General features: G+C 46.6%; 7 protein-coding genes across 7 annotated transcripts; 3 read left to right on the forward strand and 4 right to left on the reverse strand.

Moving 5' to 3' along the window:
- Positions 1–3,234: 3,234 nt before the first annotated feature.
- Positions 3,235–5,006, reverse strand: BO87DRAFT_141430 (intradiol ring-cleavage dioxygenase). Its single transcript, XM_025618121.1, has one exon. The coding sequence runs from the start codon at positions 4,651–4,653 to the stop codon at positions 3,547–3,549; it is 1,107 nt and encodes a 368-aa protein (XP_025476372.1). The 5' UTR covers positions 4,654–5,006; the 3' UTR covers positions 3,235–3,546.
- Positions 5,007–8,763: 3,757 nt separating this feature from the next.
- BO87DRAFT_379330 (15-hydroxyprostaglandin dehydrogenase) lies at positions 8,764–10,120 on the reverse strand. Its single transcript, XM_025624010.1, has 4 exons — positions 9,933–10,120; positions 9,638–9,870; positions 9,280–9,557; positions 8,764–9,214 (listed from the first exon to the last, which is right to left on the reverse strand). The coding sequence occupies exons 1-4, from the start codon at positions 9,988–9,990 to the stop codon at positions 8,911–8,913; spliced, it is 873 nt and encodes a 290-aa protein (XP_025476373.1). The 5' UTR covers positions 9,991–10,120; the 3' UTR covers positions 8,764–8,910.
- Positions 10,121–10,261: 141 nt separating this feature from the next.
- BO87DRAFT_429070 (Zn(II)2Cys6 transcription factor) lies at positions 10,262–12,591 on the reverse strand (the record flags this gene model as incomplete). Its single annotated transcript, XM_025627480.1, has 7 exons — positions 10,262–10,748; positions 10,796–10,954; positions 11,007–11,187; positions 11,232–11,418; positions 11,465–11,531; positions 11,577–12,365; positions 12,422–12,591. 7 exons carry the CDS (start codon positions 12,589–12,591, stop codon positions 10,262–10,264), a joined length of 2,040 nt encoding a protein of 679 aa, XP_025476374.1.
- Positions 12,592–13,019: 428 nt separating this feature from the next.
- On the reverse strand, positions 13,020–14,406 carry BO87DRAFT_379331 (CaiB/BaiF CoA transferase family protein). The gene has a single exon (XM_025624011.1). It carries the CDS (start codon positions 14,302–14,304, stop codon positions 13,051–13,053), a length of 1,254 nt encoding a protein of 417 aa, XP_025476375.1. The 5' UTR covers positions 14,305–14,406; the 3' UTR covers positions 13,020–13,050.
- Positions 14,407–15,663: 1,257 nt separating this feature from the next.
- BO87DRAFT_141483 (uncharacterized protein) lies at positions 15,664–16,043 on the forward strand. Its single transcript, XM_025618122.1, has one exon. It carries the CDS (start codon positions 15,705–15,707, stop codon positions 15,900–15,902), a length of 198 nt encoding a protein of 65 aa, XP_025476376.1. The 5' UTR covers positions 15,664–15,704; the 3' UTR covers positions 15,903–16,043.
- Positions 16,044–16,245: 202 nt separating this feature from the next.
- BO87DRAFT_379332 (MCT family MFS transporter) lies at positions 16,246–18,016 on the forward strand. The gene is made up of 5 exons (XM_025624012.1): positions 16,246–16,521; positions 16,577–17,164; positions 17,215–17,310; positions 17,368–17,652; positions 17,707–18,016. Exons 1-5 carry the CDS (start codon positions 16,397–16,399, stop codon positions 17,870–17,872), a joined length of 1,260 nt encoding a protein of 419 aa, XP_025476377.1. The 5' UTR covers positions 16,246–16,396; the 3' UTR covers positions 17,873–18,016.
- Positions 18,017–18,382: 366 nt separating this feature from the next.
- On the forward strand, positions 18,383–19,723 carry BO87DRAFT_444061 (aromatic ring-hydroxylating oxygenase subunit alpha; the record flags this gene model as incomplete). Its single annotated transcript, XM_025628121.1, has 3 exons — positions 18,383–19,185; positions 19,236–19,461; positions 19,520–19,723. 3 exons carry the CDS (start codon positions 18,383–18,385, stop codon positions 19,721–19,723), a joined length of 1,233 nt encoding a protein of 410 aa, XP_025476378.1.
- Positions 19,724–20,102: the final 379 nt, after the last annotated feature.

Raw genomic sequence — 20,102 nt, forward strand, 5'->3', positions numbered from 1 at the left:
ATAGTTTTTAAGAAATCTACAGCTTGAAGAGTTCTGCAGAAAATATTAAGTTTCTACTTTTACTGAAATGTATGCTAGTTTATATAATAAAAATTATATTTCTATAATTTTTTATAAGCAGCATTTACTTATATATCTAAGCGGGTAAGAAATTAATAGACTGATCTGTCTGTAAAATACTGATCTATTTATTAAGATATTTAATTATTTTATAACTACTTAGCAAGTACTTACAAAGTACCTAGGACTATATCCAAGAATATTACCATGATCTACAGGATACTATGGTTCTATGTGGTTTTAAAGAATCAGTTCAACTACTTTCAACTCTTCCATCGTTTGAGATTGATATGTCTTTTAAAAGACTACAATTAAGAATAGTAAATAAGGTTTTTTTTATAACTTTTTTACCAGATCAGTGCAAAAGTAAGATTTTAATTTTATAATTACTTATTAAATAATGACTAATTATTTATAAAATAATTACTCTTTTCCGGGTTTTTACTTCACAGGACACAACTGATGGCTATTATTTACTTTTTCAGAGAGTATTTAATCTATTTATAAAGATTACTGGCCGGTAATTCTAATTTCAGTTTATTCATGGTACTGGTATCCAAGAAATTATTCTTGATATAGATTCTAAATAATATACTAGTAGATTAGCTATTTCTAAACTATTTATTAATTACTTATTAACTGCTTACTAATTACTTAGAACTTGGATAATATTTACAGAAAATTAATCCTGATTACTATACTATAGAATAGTAGCTTTCATACTTAATTATTTTTTATTAAGTTCATTTTTAATATATGATTTTAAAGGTCCTTGGGCCAGGATCTCAAGAAAATAAAACTTAGAGTTAAATAATAAGTCTTCTTAATTATATAAGTGCAGAAGACTATAACAAATATCTCAATTTTCTTAAAGATAAGTATTTATCAAGTACTTTATAAATACTTACTAACTACTTAATTAGATAATGAAAATGAGAATGTCTGTAACTAGACTAGATAAAAGAAAAGTCCTATAATTAAAACAGAATTAGTTCAAGCGTGCTTGTCTATTGAGCCATATATATAGATTTAATTATAAAAATATATTAATACAGTTAAATAATTATATCAAAAGTCCTATGCTGCAGGAAAGTTCTTGACTCTAGTTAAGATAATGAAAAAATAAGTATTTTATAAATAATTGTTAATTACTGGAAGAATATTTACTAATTACTTGATAATTCTGCTAAGCTAGATAAAGAGAATATTATTTAATAATAAAGTTATAACAGTTTAAATATCCATTATTTTTACTATACTGCTAGTATAGAATCTTTTTTTCTCTGCTATATTCAATGAGGTTAGTTTTAATTACTTATCAAGTACTTAGTAACTACTTAACTAATTTTAAATAAAGAAAAAAATCGGAAATATCAGTATTCTTCTGGTTCTAGTAAAGAGAGAGATTACTCTAGAGCCTGATTTATATAATCTTTTTTAAGAGTATCTTCACAATCCGAAGAAACTAGGTATATTAATTTAATTACTTAATAACTACTTAACAACTACTTATTAAGTACTTAGGACTGTTATTTCTAGGGATTTATAATATACTGTTTTAAATAATATTATTAATTTAGAGCAGAGACGCCAGGAACTTAAATTATAAAAATTAAAAGCAGAAATTAAAAAACAAAAAGAGAAAGTTTAAAAACAAGAGCTTAAGAATAAGATATAGAAGCTGGATCTAATTAAGTAATACAGACAGTTTTAAAATCTAGATTAATCTAGTTAATATAAGTACTTACTAATTACTTTATAACTACTTATTAAGTACTTAACTTCTTCTTTAATATTTTTAATATATATCTTTATATATAAGCCAGAATATATATTCTGTAAAGTATATTTACTATAGCCTTGGTAAATTATTCTTTCAAGTACTTATTAATTACTTGCTAACTGATTATCTATATATAAAACAGAAGGTCCAGCCTAATCAGGATCTAAGTATAGACTAGTTTATAAATAATTATTAATTACTTGTAAAATAGTTATTAACCACTTGTAAACTACTTCTTAATTAATTTATATTTTATTTTTTTTTTCTTATTCTTCTCTTCAGACTTCTTCTTATTCTCTTTCTTAAATTTCTTCTCAGATTTCTTATTATATTTATCTTACTTCTTCTCAGACTGCTTATTCTGTTCTTTATTATTCTTAGTATTATTCTTTTACTGTGAAGCTTCAGGTGCTAGATTACTATAATTAAATTATAGAAAATATATATATATTTATTTATTTTTATAGTAATTTTTTACAGTTAGATAAATACTACAGGGCAAAGAATAATTTATATTCTTGATCTTAGTATATATCTTAGTAATATAATAAGCCTAAGTACTTAATAAGTAATATTAATTAGTTAATAAATAGTTTATAAGTAATTATTAAATACTTATCTTTCCATCCTGGCGGAGGGGCAGAGGAGGATGAGATCTATTAATATTTAACTTTCTAAGAAAACTGGATATTAAGATTTAACCGGCAGAAGTAGCAGTCTTAGATCTTAGAGTATGAGTAGGTATAGATGTAGAAAATTGTTTTTCTGTAGTAAAGTTATTAAATAATTACTTGTACTATTCTTTTAAATAATTAATAAGTAATTAATAAATAACTAGTAAGTAATTTACTTACTAATAGTATTATCAACCTGCTTTTATAAGACCTGTTTCTTTTTATTACTAGCCTTGGCAATAAAATCCTCATGAGTTTATAAATATAAGTGCAGATTATTTATAGACAAGTACTGCTTCTTTTTTTAATAGTTAGTAAGTAATTAGTAAGTTATTAGTAAGTAATTGGTAAATCATTAACAAATAATTAAAAATATACTTATGATCTTCTTTGTACATCCCTCTATCTTATAAAAGATCTCCCTGTAATAGACTTTATACTCAAGATTATTATTCTAAATAGTTAGTAAATAATTGTTAACTACTTCGCAAGTATATAAATAAGATTTTATTAAAATGATACTAATCTGGATAGAAACAGGAAGTACCAGCTGGCCAGCAGCCATGGTATATAAGTATTATTTATAATAATTCTATTTTTATTAATAAAATCAGTTTAAAACTACTTTTCTCTTATATTAAGTAGTTATAAACTACTGAGAAAGTAGTTATACTTACATTTTCCTTGAGTTCAGCCATGGTGGTCAGTGGTGGTGGTGGTAGTAGTAGTATTAATAGATAGTAAGAAGATAGAAAGAAATGGTGCGATTTGAAATTATTATTATAGATAATATGACAGTCACATAATCTAAGAGTACTTACTAAGCCATTTTGGGTCGCGCCAGTGAATTAACGACCATCCCTCACCTGCACCCACTTTCCGAAGGGGTAGCTGTATCCAATCAACTCTTTCATATTCGTGAGCTATCAAGTAGCACCGTCAGGTACATCATCTAGTCTAAATGTACAAAACTATCCACTCATCATTCAGGTATTTTCATTCCTTTCCTCGTCGAGACTCAACTTGCGTTTAAGCAGAAGCGGATGCGGATGCAGAGGGGGTGGGGAGACCACCGTCAACAGCGTCCGGGTCACCATCGCAGGTACCGCAGACAGACTCGCCGCCACTGGCAGTGTACACGTTGGTCCAGTAGGGGTAGTGGATGGCCGAGGTGTTGACGGCAACAGTGAGGTAGGCGAACAGACCGTCCTCGAGGGAGTCACCCAGGTAGACGTAGTTCAGGAAGGGGTCGGTGTCGGCGTTCTCGGTCTCCACGGTGACCACGCGGTCGTCTGCGTTGGTAGTGATGGGGATCGAGTTGGTGTTGTAAGGGTAGGTGGACTCGACCTTGCTGATCATGTCCTGGTCCCAGAAGATCTGGCCAATGTGGGGGATGGATCCACCCGCCAGGGTGTTGTTGGGCAGCAGAGTAGCGCCCCAGTGCACAATGTTATGGTAGTGGGTGGTGCGGTCAGCATAGTGGCCGGGGAACAGGGTGTTGAAGGTCACCACACCGTCCTCATCGGTCTGCTGCACACCACGGAGGAAGGTGCGGTTGTAGTTGGCCAGGTCGTTGGAGTTACCGTTGCCATCAGCCACCAGGCCGGAGTAGACACCGGTGGCGTTGCAGCCCCAGATCTCGGTGTAGATGCCAGTGAGGGGCTGGCAGGTCTCGACGTCAATGAATTGCTGCTCGACGGTGACAGGAATACCCGGCTCGTTCTCACGGATGTCGCCGCGGATGTGCTCGCCGGGGATCCAGTAGGGTCCGGTTTCACCCTCAGCGCTGGGTCCGAGGAGGCAGATCTTCTTGTCATCGTTGAAGACCTCGGTCTCGGGGGTGCTGGACGAGATGGGACGGGTGGACAGGTGCGACTTGTTCAGCACCTCAGCGGTGTCGCCACGGGCCTGCAACTGACGGCGGTGCATATCGACCACGGCGCGGCGACGGGCCTCGGCGCGGGCGTGAAGGCCGCTGGCCTCCAGGCTGGCCTCACACTTCTGCAGACCGTGGGCCACACTGCGCTTGAAGGAGCGTTGCTGAAGGGCCTCACGCTCCTCATGGTGACCCGGGTGAGCGGTGGCCAGGAGGGCATTGCCGACGACGGCCAAGTTAAGGACGTTCTTGATTTGCATATTGAATCCGGGAGAAGAGTTGCAGAGATGCTTGACAATGTGAGGATGCTTGCGATGCGAGTGGGAGTCTGAAGAGGTATGTGGGAGGGTATGTCCAAGGGGTTTATATAGCTATCTTGGAGTGAGCTTGCGATCCCGATTCCTCTTCGGTACAATCAATATCACGCTGTGGTGGATAATAGTTTATTCGGCATCCTTGTCTCGATGCGACTGAAATTCTCGTGCAGCCGATCCGATACAGGTGCTTGTGGTGCACCGAGGGATGATCGTCCTGCAACCAAGGTCGATCACTTGGCATCAGTGTAGCAACCGATGGCGAGCTTAGCCCATGGTCCTCAGGTGTCTCCCTTAGGTTTCAATGAAGGCGAGGCCAATATACTCCGAAGGATGGAGCTAATGGAGACTGGATTATGTGGACTGTGATAGGCTGCAGATGCAAAAGAGATACCAGCCATGTAGAGAAGCATACTGAGTGAGCTGGCCAGACCGTCAGTAGCAGAAGGCCATCATGCCAGAGCGGCCGCTGTGAATGGCTGTGATGTAAACCTCCCACAATAGGATTCTTCCACCCACATTCTCTTCAGTCTGGGCATTGTGGGTGAGTGGATGAATTGATGGCGACTATCGTTCCAGGTTATCATAACCTAAGTTTCTGCAGAGATTCGGAGTGATGGAAGGATGCTGGGAATAGTAACCAGGGTGCCGGATGTGGAAGGCGCATAGACTTCAGGTTAGTGGTGCCAAGCCGCGATGGAGATGCCAAGCCAGCGTGCGGAAATCGGATTCGCCGAGAGAGACCGCGGAAGGAAGACCAACGCGAAATAATTCGCTGGGAAGTGCTGATCACGACGATCGGGGGCCATCCGACACGAACAATAATGCATTGTCTCTCACTGGCTGGCGGAGGACGTCCTGCAGATACCGGCGGGCCGAACGAGCTTTCCGGATAGTACTCAGCAGTTGTAATCCGTTAAAGAACACTGGGAGATCGGCCGGCTCTACTATGGGAAGAGTCCACTCGGTTCGGTCCACCGTGAGCAGAGTACATCATCTCTCCTTTCACATGCCCCGTCGGAATGGTCTCATTGGCAGGTTAATTCGATCTCTAAACCAGGCGTGTCGCAGTTAATTCATCCCACTCCATGTACTTCCCAGTCGGTACCTTACAGAATAACCATCGGGTCTCGAGGTGAAGCCTACACACATCTCTTGACAAAAGGAGGGGATATCCCGCCGAAAAGACAAACGGCTGCACCCGACGGAGTCGTCAATTAGTTCGACCCAACCGGGATAGACTAGCTGGCCACTGCTGCAGACAGCTTATTAGAGCTGCATAAGTCTCCTTGGCGATGCTGCAAGCCGCGCAGGATGAGGACCTCGAACGTCCAGATAGATTGAAGTCGGATTAGAATTTAACCCCAGACGGCGTTCCTTCGGTAAGGCCGCAGATCCACAATTCACCTTCCGCTTCCAGACTGACGCGTCGTCAGCATCGTCCCTTCGATAGCGAAGCGACCCTTTGAAATCAGATCTATTTTGAGCATTACTGGCACAGGGCCCAGCGGGGACCTGGACTCGGCTCAGGGTCATCGCTTGGAGGGGGAATACGGGGAATAAACCACTGCCGGCGGGACCGAGAAGACGGGTATGCCACCATGGTGGTGCACAATAGCGATCGTCAGCAGCGCATCGGTCAATAATGATCCGTTACCGGGGATAAGCCTAACCAGGTAGATGAAGCCGGGCTCCATCGGCGGCCTGCATACTCCTCATGTCGAATAGATGAAATTGAACGCCTGCCATTGGGCAATAACTCCCTCATGGGAGCTTTTCCTTGGCACTTCACTGTAACTTCTCGATTTCAACCATGATGAAGGACCGCAGTGGGGTCGTGACCCTATCAATCCCGCACTAAACAGTTGCAGGATTCTGGAGTATCAAGTTGAGTCACGATTGATAAGCCGGTAACCTTGGGGGGCAAGTCGGTGGAAACCCCCGGATGAGGATTCACCCATATCGATTCAGCCGTCAGATAAGGAAGAAGTGTCTCAACTAAAGAAACACGTCTCGAGCCTTTGCTCACCCCGGAGTCGGACTGGAGAGGAATGCTTTCATTGACTGCCAAGCCAGTACGGCCATGATGGGATGATTGGTGGGGGTTATTTCCTCCAAGCAACAATGAAGTACATGGTCCTGCAGGAACCGGGAGTGTCCGACGCAACAAAGCAATGGCTTCCGAGCCCTTTCCGAGCTGAATAGTATGTCATTAAGTCAATAGGGCCAGCTCGGCGAGGGGCCGGCTGACACTGCTGTTCGAATCTATCGCAGCACAGAATTGAGCAAGTAGGCAGGGTCCTCGTCTTATGTTTGTCAGAGGCATCGTGGCATGATGCTATGGCCTGATCATAATGAGCTCAGAGTGACTATACTCTTGGGCAAGGTCTTCATGCAGTGGGGGCTCGTGGACCCATTTAGCAGAATCCACGAGGCAATGAGCCTATATTCCGATTCCTTAGCGAAGGCTTCCTCGATCATACATAGTCTCTATAACATGTTGATTGGAAGCTTTCAACTGCTACCCTGCACCATGCAGTACCGGGTAAATCTTTGGCCACGCCCTAGATCCCATGTGAGGGAGCTGAAGTGAGAAGTAAGCGAGGGGAATCGGGATGGAGAATAAGCAGTCGGATCAGGTGATCTCTTCTCAAAGATCTAAAGAGCATAGCGCACGCACCAGTCTGTATATCTTGCCATCACTCCCATAGACCACCAGTCCAATACACCTCGAGATCTTCCGTCATTACTAAGTAGATGCCACAATCCTTGCGTGATCTACGCTCCTTTAGGAGCATAGTGTTTCGTCTGATTGTCGCTCGCCTGCCGCAATAATTCACATAAACCATCTTTGCTGAAATATGTTAGACCGCGTGCAGCAAAATCATTCTCCAGACACCCTTTAAAAGGGCTAGGAGAGCCTCTACATGGTTTCTGGGGCTATCTTAAATAAGGCGACAGAGAATTCCAGACTCTCTACTCAGCTGCATTGACAAATGGCCATCTGGAAGCTCTCTCTGCTGACCATATAACCCTTAGATTATGCTTTCATCGTAGAACTCATTTCCACGCTGCCCGTATTTGAGTCATAATTGGCCCATTGGCCATCATTTTGATATACAACATATGAAAATTGGAATTCCGCATTGAACATTGTACTTCAGGACTAGGAAAGATATATGCCATCATGTGCATGAATTCGGGGACGTCTTGCTGGTTACTAAGTGAGACGTGACAGCGTGAGAGGATAGAAAATGACAATACACGTAAAGAGAGCTGATGAAGGAGGCCGTAACGCGAGACACAATAGTATATCAAAGATACAAGCATCTGCGTCTAATATACTACCGTTGCGGAACATTCTACGAGTGTGTTAGCCCATAGTGGCACTCGTTGTTTGTGGTTCCCAGACATATATATTTTGGCTGGGTCCATTGCGCCTGCTACTAAGTAGTATGAATGGTACTACTACTCCAACACAACCATTTATCCAAATAGGCCCTAAAAGGTGCTAAAGATGTAATTTGCCGACAGTATAGTTCAATTCAATATGACTAAACGGTTTCCAGTGACTAGTCACTACTGTCTATAGTATCTATTATCTATATATGAGGATATCCCTCACTACAAATGTCACGGGCTATCATTACTAATCAACCCACCGATGATCGATGAAATAACTCAGTTGAAACGCTCGTGCTTAACTAGCACATTTATTTTTCTGGCCTAATGCATAAATTATTTCAAAATGGTTTATACTAAGGGATCTCACTATCATACCTCTATATATGCCGATAGTTTTGATCATGGGACTACCATACAAAGCGAAAATTCAAAGGGCCTTGCCAAGTAATTGGCCAGGATCCAGTGCTATAGAATGTCTGTTATGGTGGGTTCTAGATGCTAGAGGCTAACCCACTGAGTTTGCACACGGACATGACGAGAGGGGAGCAATTGTAGTCAGGCAAAATGTATCAAACAAAAAGAGAGGTGACTCAAGTATCATTACATGTTTATCAATAGAATTAAATAGCAGTGGTCGTAGAAATATCAACCGCAGGATTTTGCAGAGACACGGCTATAGAGAACTGATGTGGTGTATTGCATGGAAGAGTCAGGACAGAAAGGGATATTCTGAGGTGGGTAACTTCGTCCTGATGCTCTAGATGTCTTCACTGGGTATATCAAACAAGGGTATAATGATTACAGCTTCGCTTTCCGCTCCTTCTTCAACGCTTCGCGGACCGGTTCGATGAAGTTAGCCAACATCTTCTTATCCGCACCGGCATACACATTCGGTGGTGACACATTCCACGGCGGGATGACTCTACGACCGTCCGGGCCAGAGCTGGTAATCTCCACCACTGAACCGCCAGAGTATTTGCCCTGCTGAATAAGCTCGAGCATGTACTCTGCCACTTCTTCCGCCGGGACATGTTTCACTCGGTCATAGGATAGATGCTTGCGGACACCGGGGACGGAGTCCCACAGAGGCGTGGGGACAACGCTGGTTGACGTTAGCGCATGCTCTAGGTAAATCGGAGACTCGAAGGATAAAAGGGGATGAATTACCCTGGACAGATGGAGGTGACTTTCACGCCCTCCAATTGGTCAAGCATGGTCATTGACTTGACGAAGCCCCAGATGGCATGTTTGGATGCGCAGTACAGGGGGCTCCGGATCGAAGCATTTATTCCCGCGATAGAGGAGACCAGACATACGACACCCTTCTTGTCCTTACCCAGGAGAGCTCGGATGGCCAGTCGAGTAAGCTTGATAGGGTGGTTCACGTTGATGTCGATACACGCGTAGTCGGTCGTTTCCGAGTCTTCCCAGAAACTGGACCATGACTGATTTTGAGATCCGTGAGCGAGGAGACCGTGAAATATTTGATGAACCGAGAGATACTTGGTTAGGAAGAAACACGTACGGGTTCAAAGATGGCAGCTGATGCGACATAGACGTCAGGGACATCGTTCCATTTGTCTTGCGAAAGCTGGATGAGGGCTTGCAACTCGGCCCATTTACGGACGTCACAGCGCTGGAAAATGACGGCGTCGGAGCTGTCGACAAACTGTTGGGCTTCGGGAATGAGGCACAGATCGGCAATGATGATTCGGGCGCCTTTGGCGGCGGCCTGGCGGCAGAGCTGCAATCCGATCCCTGAGTGGTGCGTTAGTGTGATGTGGAGAAGGGGTGAAGTGAGGGTCAAATTGAGGCCTCACCGGATCCTCCTCCCGTCACTAGGACGATTTTGTTGTCGACGGGAAAGTCACCGAACATGGTGCTGTAAGACAAGATCAAATTGAAGATGAGGTTGAGGTCGATCTGACAGAGGGGAAGCTAGGAATTAATACGGAATCAGCCTGGCCTCGGCAGGGAGTGAGCTGACTGACTCGCACGCGGACGATGCTCCACGCCTTGCCCGCTTAGCGCGATCTAGTACCAAACTCTGCCAAGACGATCCTCCTCCGAGCTGAACTTGTTGACTAGGTTGGGAAAAGTGCGGTCGCCGCCATTGAGAGTGCAGACTTTCTAAGTGGGACAGATTTCGTCATAAGAATCGGTAGAGAAACTCCAAATTCTGCAGATTTATAGACGGGTCGTGGCTGGAAATGACCCCTGAAATGTCGGTATAATCCTCGGCAAAATTGAACAGCCCGTACCAATCACTGGGGGCGCTAATATCATCAGTGGGATATGGTGAGTGCGCCGATTGACAAGATGCGTCGAGCGTGTGTCCCTCTGGGTTTATATTGAGAGCAGGAAAAGCATCTGGGGTGGCAGGGACATAATCGCGGGCTTCGGTCTTTGGGGGCGGAGCAGTGGCATCCACCGGTCGCAGAGTACGGGCAGTGCTATCATCCAAGCATCGGAAGAACAGGTTTAATACCCAGTTTTCCAAATCCCAGGATTTTTGCAGCTCCTGTAGGCTCAGGAGACAAAGTCTGGCTCGGTGTTCCGCCAGTTTACGGCCTATCCCAGATGAGCGACGGAACTCGATGGTGTGAATGCAGAGGGTTGAGAACGCGTGGGTGATTCTACATGGTCAGCTTGATACCTGTATAGATTATCGACGGAGAATTACAGATGTGGAGGTCCATGTTGGACCAGATTATGCGAGAGCATATCCTCCAACACTCGTGTGCTTTTGGTCGCGGCATCCAAGGCTATCTGGCCCTGGCTGTCCAAAATACCATCCGGTGGATTAAGAAATGACGGTCGGTAAAGCAGAACATAGAGATTTCTAGACATTGGTCAGTCAGGGAGTCAATTCAAGTCAAATGAATATTGCTTACTGGTATGTCATTTGTAAGAGTCCCGCTAGGAACCTGGCTCGCGGAGTTGTGGCGTTTTCGAGCTTCAGCTCAGGAGGCATATCGAATTCCCAATCCACCAGTTGCTTATGCAACACCGCTCGTGATGTGCCGCTGGATGAGGAAGATACCGGCGAATAATGGGTCGATACAATAGAACTCACTGAACGGTAAGCAAAGATTCAAAGTCGGGATGTTCGGACATACATAATTTGGCCAACTTGGCCATCTCGGCCGGATAACGGAGATCTTCTATACACTGCACACCGAAAAGACCTTGTCCTTCCGCTTCCTCTTTCCGGATATCTTCTGGCTCAAGCATGGCGACATCGCAGTCTTCGTCCCGAATGTGCGGCGGCAGCCCAAGTGCTGCGGCGCTTTGCTGGTCTCGGGCCTGGCAACGGTTAGTATTGACAGCAAGTTTATGAGAGAGGACATACATAGAGCGACCACCAAATTCGCTTCCATAGCCCTGCCTCTCGACCGGAACCAAAAAAAAACTTAGACCTGATTGGATTAGCAGGTGACATGGTGCAATAGAAAAACACATACATCAAATGCATGCCGCGCTTTTGAGCCAAGTCAATGGCAATGCCTAGCCAGAATCGAATGTCCCGCTCTTCAGAAGGACCTCCACGCCAGAAGCTCAACAGAAACAACGATTGGATCTTGACCGTCTTGTTAGACTCCCATTCCGCATCATATATCGCCTTTGCTCGGCTGTAGAAAAGGAATTTCGCCCAGTATCGAACGGGGAACTCCGTCTGGGCAAACGCCTCGTCCGTGCAAAGGCTTACGCCAATGAACAGCATAGCCTGGAGGAGCAGGGGCGACAAGATCCCTTGCGCATAGCCCTCATCCACAGCAGCACGATCAAGGATCGGGAAACAGGGATGAAACCAGTCAAAGTACGCCCGCAGAAGAATGGCACATGTCTCCGGCGGGGGGTACAAAAAGGCCCCGTCAGCTCTAAGCTGGTCTTCCTTCTTGACTTTGTGTGCACGAAAAGCCTCATCTCGGGTATTGAAAGCGTTGAGCTTCTCTGGAATGGGATAGTGAAAGCGAGTCATGTGCCGTTCACCACTTCCCTTCTCAGGCGATCGGCGCCCTTCGTCAATGACTACAGTGAGTGGACTGGATTCGCCAAAGAACACCGTCTGGTGGGCACTGGCAGCATCCCCTGACATCGGATGAACATGCGTCTCTCTTTCTTCGTCTTTACCACCCGACGGTGACGTTGAGGAATGGCTTCTTCCTTTCCCCGATGATGTCGGTAATTGGACCGAATTGCCGTCCGTTTGTGACATAGCATGTTGCCGGGCGGTCTTCTTACGGGGATACCTATGCCCTGAATCAGTCTACGTCCCACGGCCACAATGAGAATAAGGAAAGCATACTTTCCTCGCTTCGAGACGCCTATCTCACAGGGCACATTCAACGAGAGACAATTCTGACATGGGCGCATCTGTAGCACATTGCAGCGGATTCGCCGCCGGTTGCAGTGGAGACAAGCCTGTTTGGCTCTGGTTCTCACCTGTCGGTGACCCGAGGCCTCCTGACTGGACATGATTCTGGAGTTAGTTCCAGCTACTATTGAAGGAGAGATCGTCCGCAGTGGAGTTCAGAGGTGACCAGGGAACAATGCAAGTAGCCGTCGTCGAGGATGAAAGCGGCTTTATGCTACCTCGGTCTTGGCGAGGATGTCGGCCTTTTTGCCTGCTTTCCCGATCCACCTGCTTCGGCGATGGGGATATGGTGCCGATATTCTCGGACAAGTCGAACCCGCCACAGTGAGAAATTTCAAGGATTCGTAGCAGTAGCTTGTTTCGGAAAGAGATTGAGTGCAAATTTCATGATGCGACCCACTAGCTTTACGTCTGATCAGTATGCAGTCTACGTACCTCTAGCCTTTGAGTGGCAACACCAGCCAGTCCACCTACGTATTAACAAAGGGTTAAAAGTTCCAACACTCATGAGAATAGCGAAGTCTACTAGCCCATTTGTACATAGTCTAACTTATCTATCACTATTTCTCCGTACCCTCGTCGAGCCCCAACTCAGCCAGAATCGCCTTGTTATGCTCACCCACTTCAGGGACCGCATCCATGCGCGCCCCATAAGTATCCGCATCACCCATGGTCATTCCAGGAGGTAACAGAGCTGGCACAATCCCCGCCGGAGTCTCAACATCAGTCCATCGCTGCCGGGCTTTCAGCTGCGGGTGGTTCCAGACGCCTTGCATGTCATTGACGCTGGCATTCGCAATCGCCGCTTCATCCAGTCGAGCAATGACCTGCTCCGCAGAAAGCGACGAGAAGACATCGCAGATGATCTTCTTCAGCTCATCTCTGTTCTGCGACCGCAGCGAGTTATTCACAAATCGCTCATCCGTAGCCAAATCAGCTTGACCCAATACAATGTCACAGAACTTGGCCCACTCGCGCTCATTCTGAATCCCCAGCATCACCGTCCCATCACCCGTCTCAAATGGTCCATACGGATAGATAGCCGCATGCGAAGCACCAGCAGGTGTCGGACCCGGGGCGTTCTCATAGGTATAGTACATGGGGAATCCCATCCACTCAACCATACTTTCCAACATCGAGATATCAATATTACAACCTCTCTTCGCGGGATCCCTCTCCCGTTGATACAACGCCGCCAGGATATTCGAGTAGGCATAGCTACCGGCGGAAATATCAGCGATGGAAATGCCCACCTTAGCCGGCTCTTTCCCTGTCCCCGTGACGGAAAGCATGCCGGCCTCGCTCTGGATCAACAGATCATAGGCCTTCTTATCGCGATACGGTCCGTCAGGACCATATCCGGAGATATTGCACACGATCAACGAAGGATGAGCGGCTTTAAGATCCGCGTATGATAATCCCAGCCGGGCACTGGCGCCCGGGGCGAGGTTCTGGACGAGGACATCAGCGCGGCTGAGCAGGCGCATTAGCACGCTGTGATCGGACGGCTTTTTGAGGTCCAAGGCGAGACTCTCTTTAGACCGGTTGGTCCAGACGAAGTGTGAGGCTAAGCCATTAACGCGGGTGTCGTAGTTGCGAGCAAAGTCGCCAACACCGGGTCGTTCGACTTTGATGACTCGGGCTCCCAGATCGGCTAATTGGCGGGTACAGAAGGGTGCGGCTATGGCTTGTTCCAGACTGACCACGGTGATGCCGGCCAAGGGACCTGCTTTTTTCGCGGTTTTTGTGGAAGCATGCCGGATGCTTGAGATGTTATGGCATGCCGCGCGAACAATTGGACGAGTGGTAGGCATGGTGGTGGTTGTAAGATTGATTGGGATTCTTCGTGGAGATAACCCCGGCTTTTGAGGGCATCCCCGACCGGAGAACATCGCCGACCGTGGGGGCGCGGCTTCTCTGGGGTCGGCTATATGCCCCGGCCTGGCCTCGGTCCACCATTATGATCATGAGGACTGTGGACTATAAAATGAATATGGTCATCCTGGTTATACTCAGGAAGAAGGTATTGATTATTTGTAATAAAGGACTAGAGGTTTTCTCAGACTTTATACAGTCTTTCTATAGCGTCTGTGACAACAGCTGTTGCTAATTTGCTATTGTGTCCATTCACCATTAGGGCGCACAGGTTGATCTCATCATGTTCTTCTTTTTGCTACTTCTTTTCCAAGTTTACTCGGCTTAGGTAGGACCCTAGGGATAACACTGACCTCTCTAGTCCACGATTGATTGGCCACTCGTTCAGTTACTCCTGTCGCCCGGTCGCATTTGAACATATGTTGAAAAGCCCGATCGTAGCAAGGATATTGAAAGAGATTATAGATGTTCGCTTACCACACTACTAAGAAGCAGTGGGAAGAAAGGTTGTTGGGAACACAGCTTGTCCCCAAGCACGTGGCTGGTACACGAATTGAGCAATGATCACCCATACAACTGCGCAGCTGGAACTCGTAAGTCCTAGGCAGCTACGTCTATGCAAGTCGACAAGGATGCTCCCTGCCAAATATAGCCACGGGGCTGTTCGGCTGAACCCCTGCTAGATACCGCCTGTGGTGATCTTGGACAATGTTCACACCCACGCAACCACTAAGGAGTCTTTTAGCCTGACTACTGCACCTTGATGCGACCAAATGCCGGGGGATCTTCGTAACGTGCATGTCTGATGACTGTCCCTTTACCAAAAGAACTCAAGCATGCTCAACGAAACCAAAGCCTGCACTATTTGTAGACCGGGCTGTCAAGCTTTACATCTGTTCCTGAAGTTGCTCGGTCCAACGGACTAGCTGTCCCATCCGACGGATGAATAATGGCTGTCCATCGGGGAGGATGGCATCCATCCAAGGAACTCGCTTGACGATCATCGGGAAAGCATCAGACCTCTCTGCCGTCTGATTGGCGGGGGTAATGTGCTGTTCACGTCATCAATTTTGCGACGGGGGATAGCCCGATGAATGAGACATGCCTTTTTCATGTCGGTGTGGCAGCTGCAAGCAGACGTTTCGGATACATCCGAAATTCTCCGACAAGAAACCTCCAAGCCATGACCTGAGCAAAGCTGATGCCCAAGTCGATCCTCGATTCGGAATCATCCGGTGTGGACAGAAGGTGACTTTCGATCAGCCTGGAGACTAACCGTTGAGGGAATATTAGTTATTGTTGTTATTATTATCTGCTGTCATTCTTGATCAAGTGTCGCATGCACACGTCCCAATGTTGGGCACGTCTTGCAGTAGTCTATGAAGTTCATTGCTCTGTACTTGGATCCGGCAGTTGGCATCAGAGTTTACAGCACTGTGGGTACCATGTGGGCCGCATCATCCCAATAATGGGTTCGAGAGTCTTCTGGCCAGGGTTCCCTGATGTGGCTTGCTCACAGCCGCTTTGTGGGCTTTAGCTGGTCGCAAACGGAGGGAAATGACCACTGTTCTTCAGCTGAAAACCCCCGGTTGCTGTCAATCCAGCCCTAGGCTCCACGTCCGATTAATTTACACAGCTCACATACCCCTTTAATCAAAGACTTGCAAGGTTAAATGGGTCAGATCGCACTTGCCTTTGCAATGACACGGCCAACTTCATGCCCAATGCGACAGATGTTCGCATAATTAGCGCGACTTTGGTGAGCAAGATCCTTGTCGCGTGGGCTTTATCGGACATAACGAGAGCCGAAGGCCCGAGACGAAGCTTCTCATCGAAACCCAGATACTTATCTTAGCGCCCGCATTTGTTCGGTCGGACTTAGCCAGTCGTAGACCGAATCGCTGTCCGGGACCCTGTGGAGGCTTTTCCCCCCAGAATTTGTCATTCGCCTCATGCATCCCTAAATAATCGAGAAAGGCTGTGAACATATATTAGAACAATATCTGCTTGGGATTTCTGGGCTAGACAAACATGTCCGAGCCTAAGAACCAGACGGTAGGGGAGCCAACCATTCCGCCCGAAGAAGGGGTCAAGGGTTGGCTGACAGTAGCTGGAGGCTTTTGCGCCCTATTCTCCTCCTTTGGGTTCCTAAATGCGTATGTATTCATGGGCTGAAAATGTTCCCTATACTCCGTACTGATCTCATCACAGTATCGGTGTCTTCCAAACAACATACCAGCAGACGTCACTCAAAGACTACGATGCGTCCGACATATCATGGATTTTCGCCGTGCAGCTGGCCCTCATGTGGGCACCGGGACCACTATGGGGTCGCATAATTGACACTTACGGCCCGATCCCGGTCCTTTGGCCATGCAGTATTCTGTGTGTGCTAGGACTCTGTATGACTAGCCTGGCGCATGAGTATTACCAGATCTTTCTTGCGCAAGGCCTCTGCTTTGGCATCGGCGCAGGTGGTGTTTTCACTTCGGCCATGATTTGCGTCGGCCAATGGTTTGTTCGTCGTCGAGGTCTTGCAACTGGCGTTGCTGTATCTGGAAGTTCACTTGGAGGTGTTATCTTTCCGATCTTTCTGGACCGGGTCATCAACGACATCGGCTTCTATGGTGCCGTTCGGTATACCGCGCTATTCGTTGGAATCATGCTGGCAGTAGCCTGCCTGCTGGTCCGCAGCCGTCTCCCACGCAAGGAGTGGAACGGTAAAGCAGCGTGGATCGACCTGACTCTGCTCAAGGATACCGCGTTTGGGTTGTACACCGCTGGCGCATTCTTCATTATGTTCGTCAATATTCCGATCGATGACCCTGTTTATTGGCTGACAGTGTCAGGTGGGGACTCTGGGCTCCGTTCGACTATCTTTCCAGTATGGCGGAGAACGCGGGATTCTCATCGACTCTTGCTCTCTATCTTATTTCCATTATCAAGTAAGGCTGCGCGATACCTTCTTTCGCAGATCTCAGTGCTGACTCTGGGAAATGTAGTGGTGCCTCTATATTCGGGCGTCTTATCCCTCCTCAGTTGGCAGATGTCTTTGGTCACTTCAACGTCCTGACACTCTGCTGCTTCGGCACCGGCGTGTCAATGCTCTGTCTATGGCTTCCTTTCAACTACCACCCTTCTCATGCAGGAATCATCGTGTTCGCGGCGGTCTATGGCTTTGTCAGTGGCGCTGTTGTCTCTCTCATGATGCCATGTGTTGCCAAAGTGGGGGATCTGCAGACCCTGGGTCAGCGATTCGGAACATTCCAGCTGATCATGTCAGTGAGGTGAGTATCAGGTTTCTCAAGCAAATTTAGTTTCCTGCTTGCTAACTTGGGCAGCTGTCTGACCGGATTGCCGATCATGGGTGCCATTCTCGAAAAGCAGAACTACACGGATTATTCGGGCTTGCAACTTTTCGGTGCTTGCTGTGGGATATTAGGGTCTGTTTTGATTGGAGCAGCGACGTTCTTGCTCAGGAAACTGCGGAATACGAGCAAGATGTGAGTTGGGTTAGTGACGGCCGGGCTAGCCGGAAGAAAAAAAAACGAAAAAGGAAAAAGATTCGACACTGGGATAGAAGACTGATTCTTGCCTAAATACGACTTGAACGACTGATACATGTAATCGATAGCATATAATAAACTGGAGCTTAGCACTTACTTCAAGACGTGAATCGGGGAGTGTCAAAGGGTTCGGAGTCCCCCATTTGTACCCAATGGACGACATGTAGCAGCAACCAGTGACCAATAGAGGATTAGCATTCATCTTTTTCTGTCTTCTTCTCTGAGTTGGATTAGAAGGGCTGGATAGCAGCTAGATGTGACAGATAAGCCAGTGATCCTTATCCAATGGCTTATCAGTGGTGTCCTCGGGCGAGCTCCCAACGCCCCCATTTTTGATGTGATAACGCCGATTCAAGACCCCACTTACCAGCGCTGCTTCGTTATATAGGCACTGTGATTATCCGAGCTCCTCTGAGCCACCCCAACAATTTGCTTCACAATCCCCATCACAATGTGGCGATTACTTGGCCGGTCCTCCAACACCCCAGAGAAAAGCTCTCCACCTCGGAGCCTTCCAGCCTCATGGTATCGCTCTGATGCCATGTATCAGCTGGAGCGGCGAGCCATCTTCTCCAAGCGATGGATGTTACTCACACATTCCAGTCGACTCACCAAGCCTGGCGACTTTCTTTCCTTTGCTATCTCTAACTTTTCCTTCTTCCTTACTCGCGATCGCGATGGTAATATCAATGGATTCCACAACATTTGTCGACATCGTGCGTACCCGGTTGTCCAAGCTCGATCCGGAACTACCTCCATCCTCAGCTGTAAGTATCACGGCTGGTCCTACGGACTGAAGGGCAATCTATCAAAGGCACCTCGCTTCGAGACCGTATCAAGCTTCGACAAAAGCCAACATGGACTCCTCCCCATCCATGTACATATCGATAAAGCGGGGTTCATCTGGGTGAATTTAGAGGCCGGCGACCCGGAGGTCAAGTGGGACTATGACTTCCAGAAGATCGATGAGCAGCCGCGGATGCAAGACTTCGACTTCGATGGGGAATACACCTTTGACCATTACTGGGAGATGGACGTGGAGGCAAACTGGAAGCTTCTGATCGAGAACTACAATGAATGTTATCACTGCGCGACCTCACATCCACTGATCAATGGAGTGTCGGATCTTCCTCGGTACCGGGTCGAGCCCAAGGCGAGGTATATGGAGCATCATATCTTCAACAAGGACAATATTGATGCGCAGTTCCGGAGGTCAATCACATACTTTTACCCAACCACATCGGTCACAGTCACGTAAGTTTGTATCCGAAGGGAAGGGGTCGAGGGTAAATTAACACGAGCAGGGATAAATTCTTCTACATTCAACGCATGATCCCAGTTAGCGCGACGACCAGCAAGATCGAAAACGAAGTATATCGACACCGAGATGCAACGGATGAGGAGTTTGCCAACATCAACGCGTTTTACCGACAAGTCCTAGAGGAAGACAAAGATCTCTGTGTTGGAGCACAGGAAAACTTGAGCGCGGGTGTGTTTATCAATGGCGAGCTTCACCCGGACAAGGAGAAGGTATGTATGAGACACTGACAGAAGAGACGTGAGATTGGGCAGAGCTGACTGTGGGCAGGGGCCCATCCATTTTCAAGAAGATGTGAGGACAATGGTCATGGGGCACCGGCGAAAAGAAGAGGCCCAAGGCGGGGAAGAAATCTGGCCAGCTGTTCCCAAGATGACTGGGGAGATGAGGACTGGGAAGCTGGCAGAGGAGGAGAAATTCTGTTCTCAGCTGGAAGCGGCGAGCTGCATGGCCAGATCAGAGCTGGCTTGGTAGTGGTTTATCTGAATATATGAAGCAATGAACTTAAAGCGTTCGGAGCATTACCTATCCAAAGGTATTTACATTAAGCAGTCAATGCAGTCAGATTGTGTTGAAAGTGAAAATATGCCCAACGGTAAAGAGTGGGGGGAGTCCGCCTTACCCAGTAATACTATCAACTACTAAGTACTACCATTTCCCTATTTGGGTTCCCCCACTGCTGTCTTATCCAATTCCCTAAGTACTCACACCACAGCTCAATATTGTCGACAAAGGCTAGTCGGTCACTGTTTCATGCGCCGATCAATAACCCAGTTAGCTATACTCCCGTTATGAGGTCAGAATAAGTCACAGCCTCACGCATTACCATCATTTTGATTTGTCCTTTGGATAC

Source organism: Aspergillus neoniger, assembly GCF_003184625.1.
Source record: "Aspergillus neoniger CBS 115656 unplaced genomic scaffold BO87scaffold_32, whole genome shotgun sequence".
In the NCBI taxonomy this organism is placed as follows: Eukaryota; Fungi; Ascomycota; class Eurotiomycetes; order Eurotiales; family Aspergillaceae; genus Aspergillus; species Aspergillus neoniger.

Excerpts from the sequence above, each read along its gene's own strand:
- BO87DRAFT_141430 (XM_025618121.1), bottom strand. The coding sequence starts at position 4,653 with ATGCAAATCAAGAACGTCCTTAACTTGGCCGTCGTCGGCAATGCCCTC.
- BO87DRAFT_379330 (XM_025624010.1), bottom strand. The coding sequence starts at position 9,990 with ATGTTCGGTGACTTTCCCGTCGACAACAAAATCGTCCTAGTGACGGGA. Across the intron at positions 9,871-9,932 it reads AGTGACGGGAGGAGGATCCG|GGATCGGATTGCAGCTCTGC; the intron begins GTGAGGCCTCAA and ends CGCACCACTCAG. Across the intron at positions 9,215-9,279 it reads GTCACCTCCATCTGTCCAGG|CGTTGTCCCCACGCCTCTGT; the intron begins GTAATTCATCCC and ends AACGTCAACCAG.
- BO87DRAFT_379331 (XM_025624011.1), bottom strand. The coding sequence starts at position 14,304 with ATGCCTACCACTCGTCCAATTGTTCGCGCGGCATGCCATAACATCTCA.
- BO87DRAFT_141483 (XM_025618122.1), top strand. The coding sequence starts at position 15,705 with ATGCACACGTCCCAATGTTGGGCACGTCTTGCAGTAGTCTATGAAGTT.
- BO87DRAFT_379332 (XM_025624012.1), top strand. The coding sequence starts at position 16,397 with ATGTCCGAGCCTAAGAACCAGACGGTAGGGGAGCCAACCATTCCGCCC. Across the intron at positions 16,522-16,576 it reads TCCTTTGGGTTCCTAAATGC|TATCGGTGTCTTCCAAACAA; the intron begins GTATGTATTCAT and ends ATCTCATCACAG. Across the intron at positions 17,165-17,214 it reads GCTGGCGCATTCTTCATTAT|GTGGGGACTCTGGGCTCCGT; the intron begins GTTCGTCAATAT and ends TGACAGTGTCAG.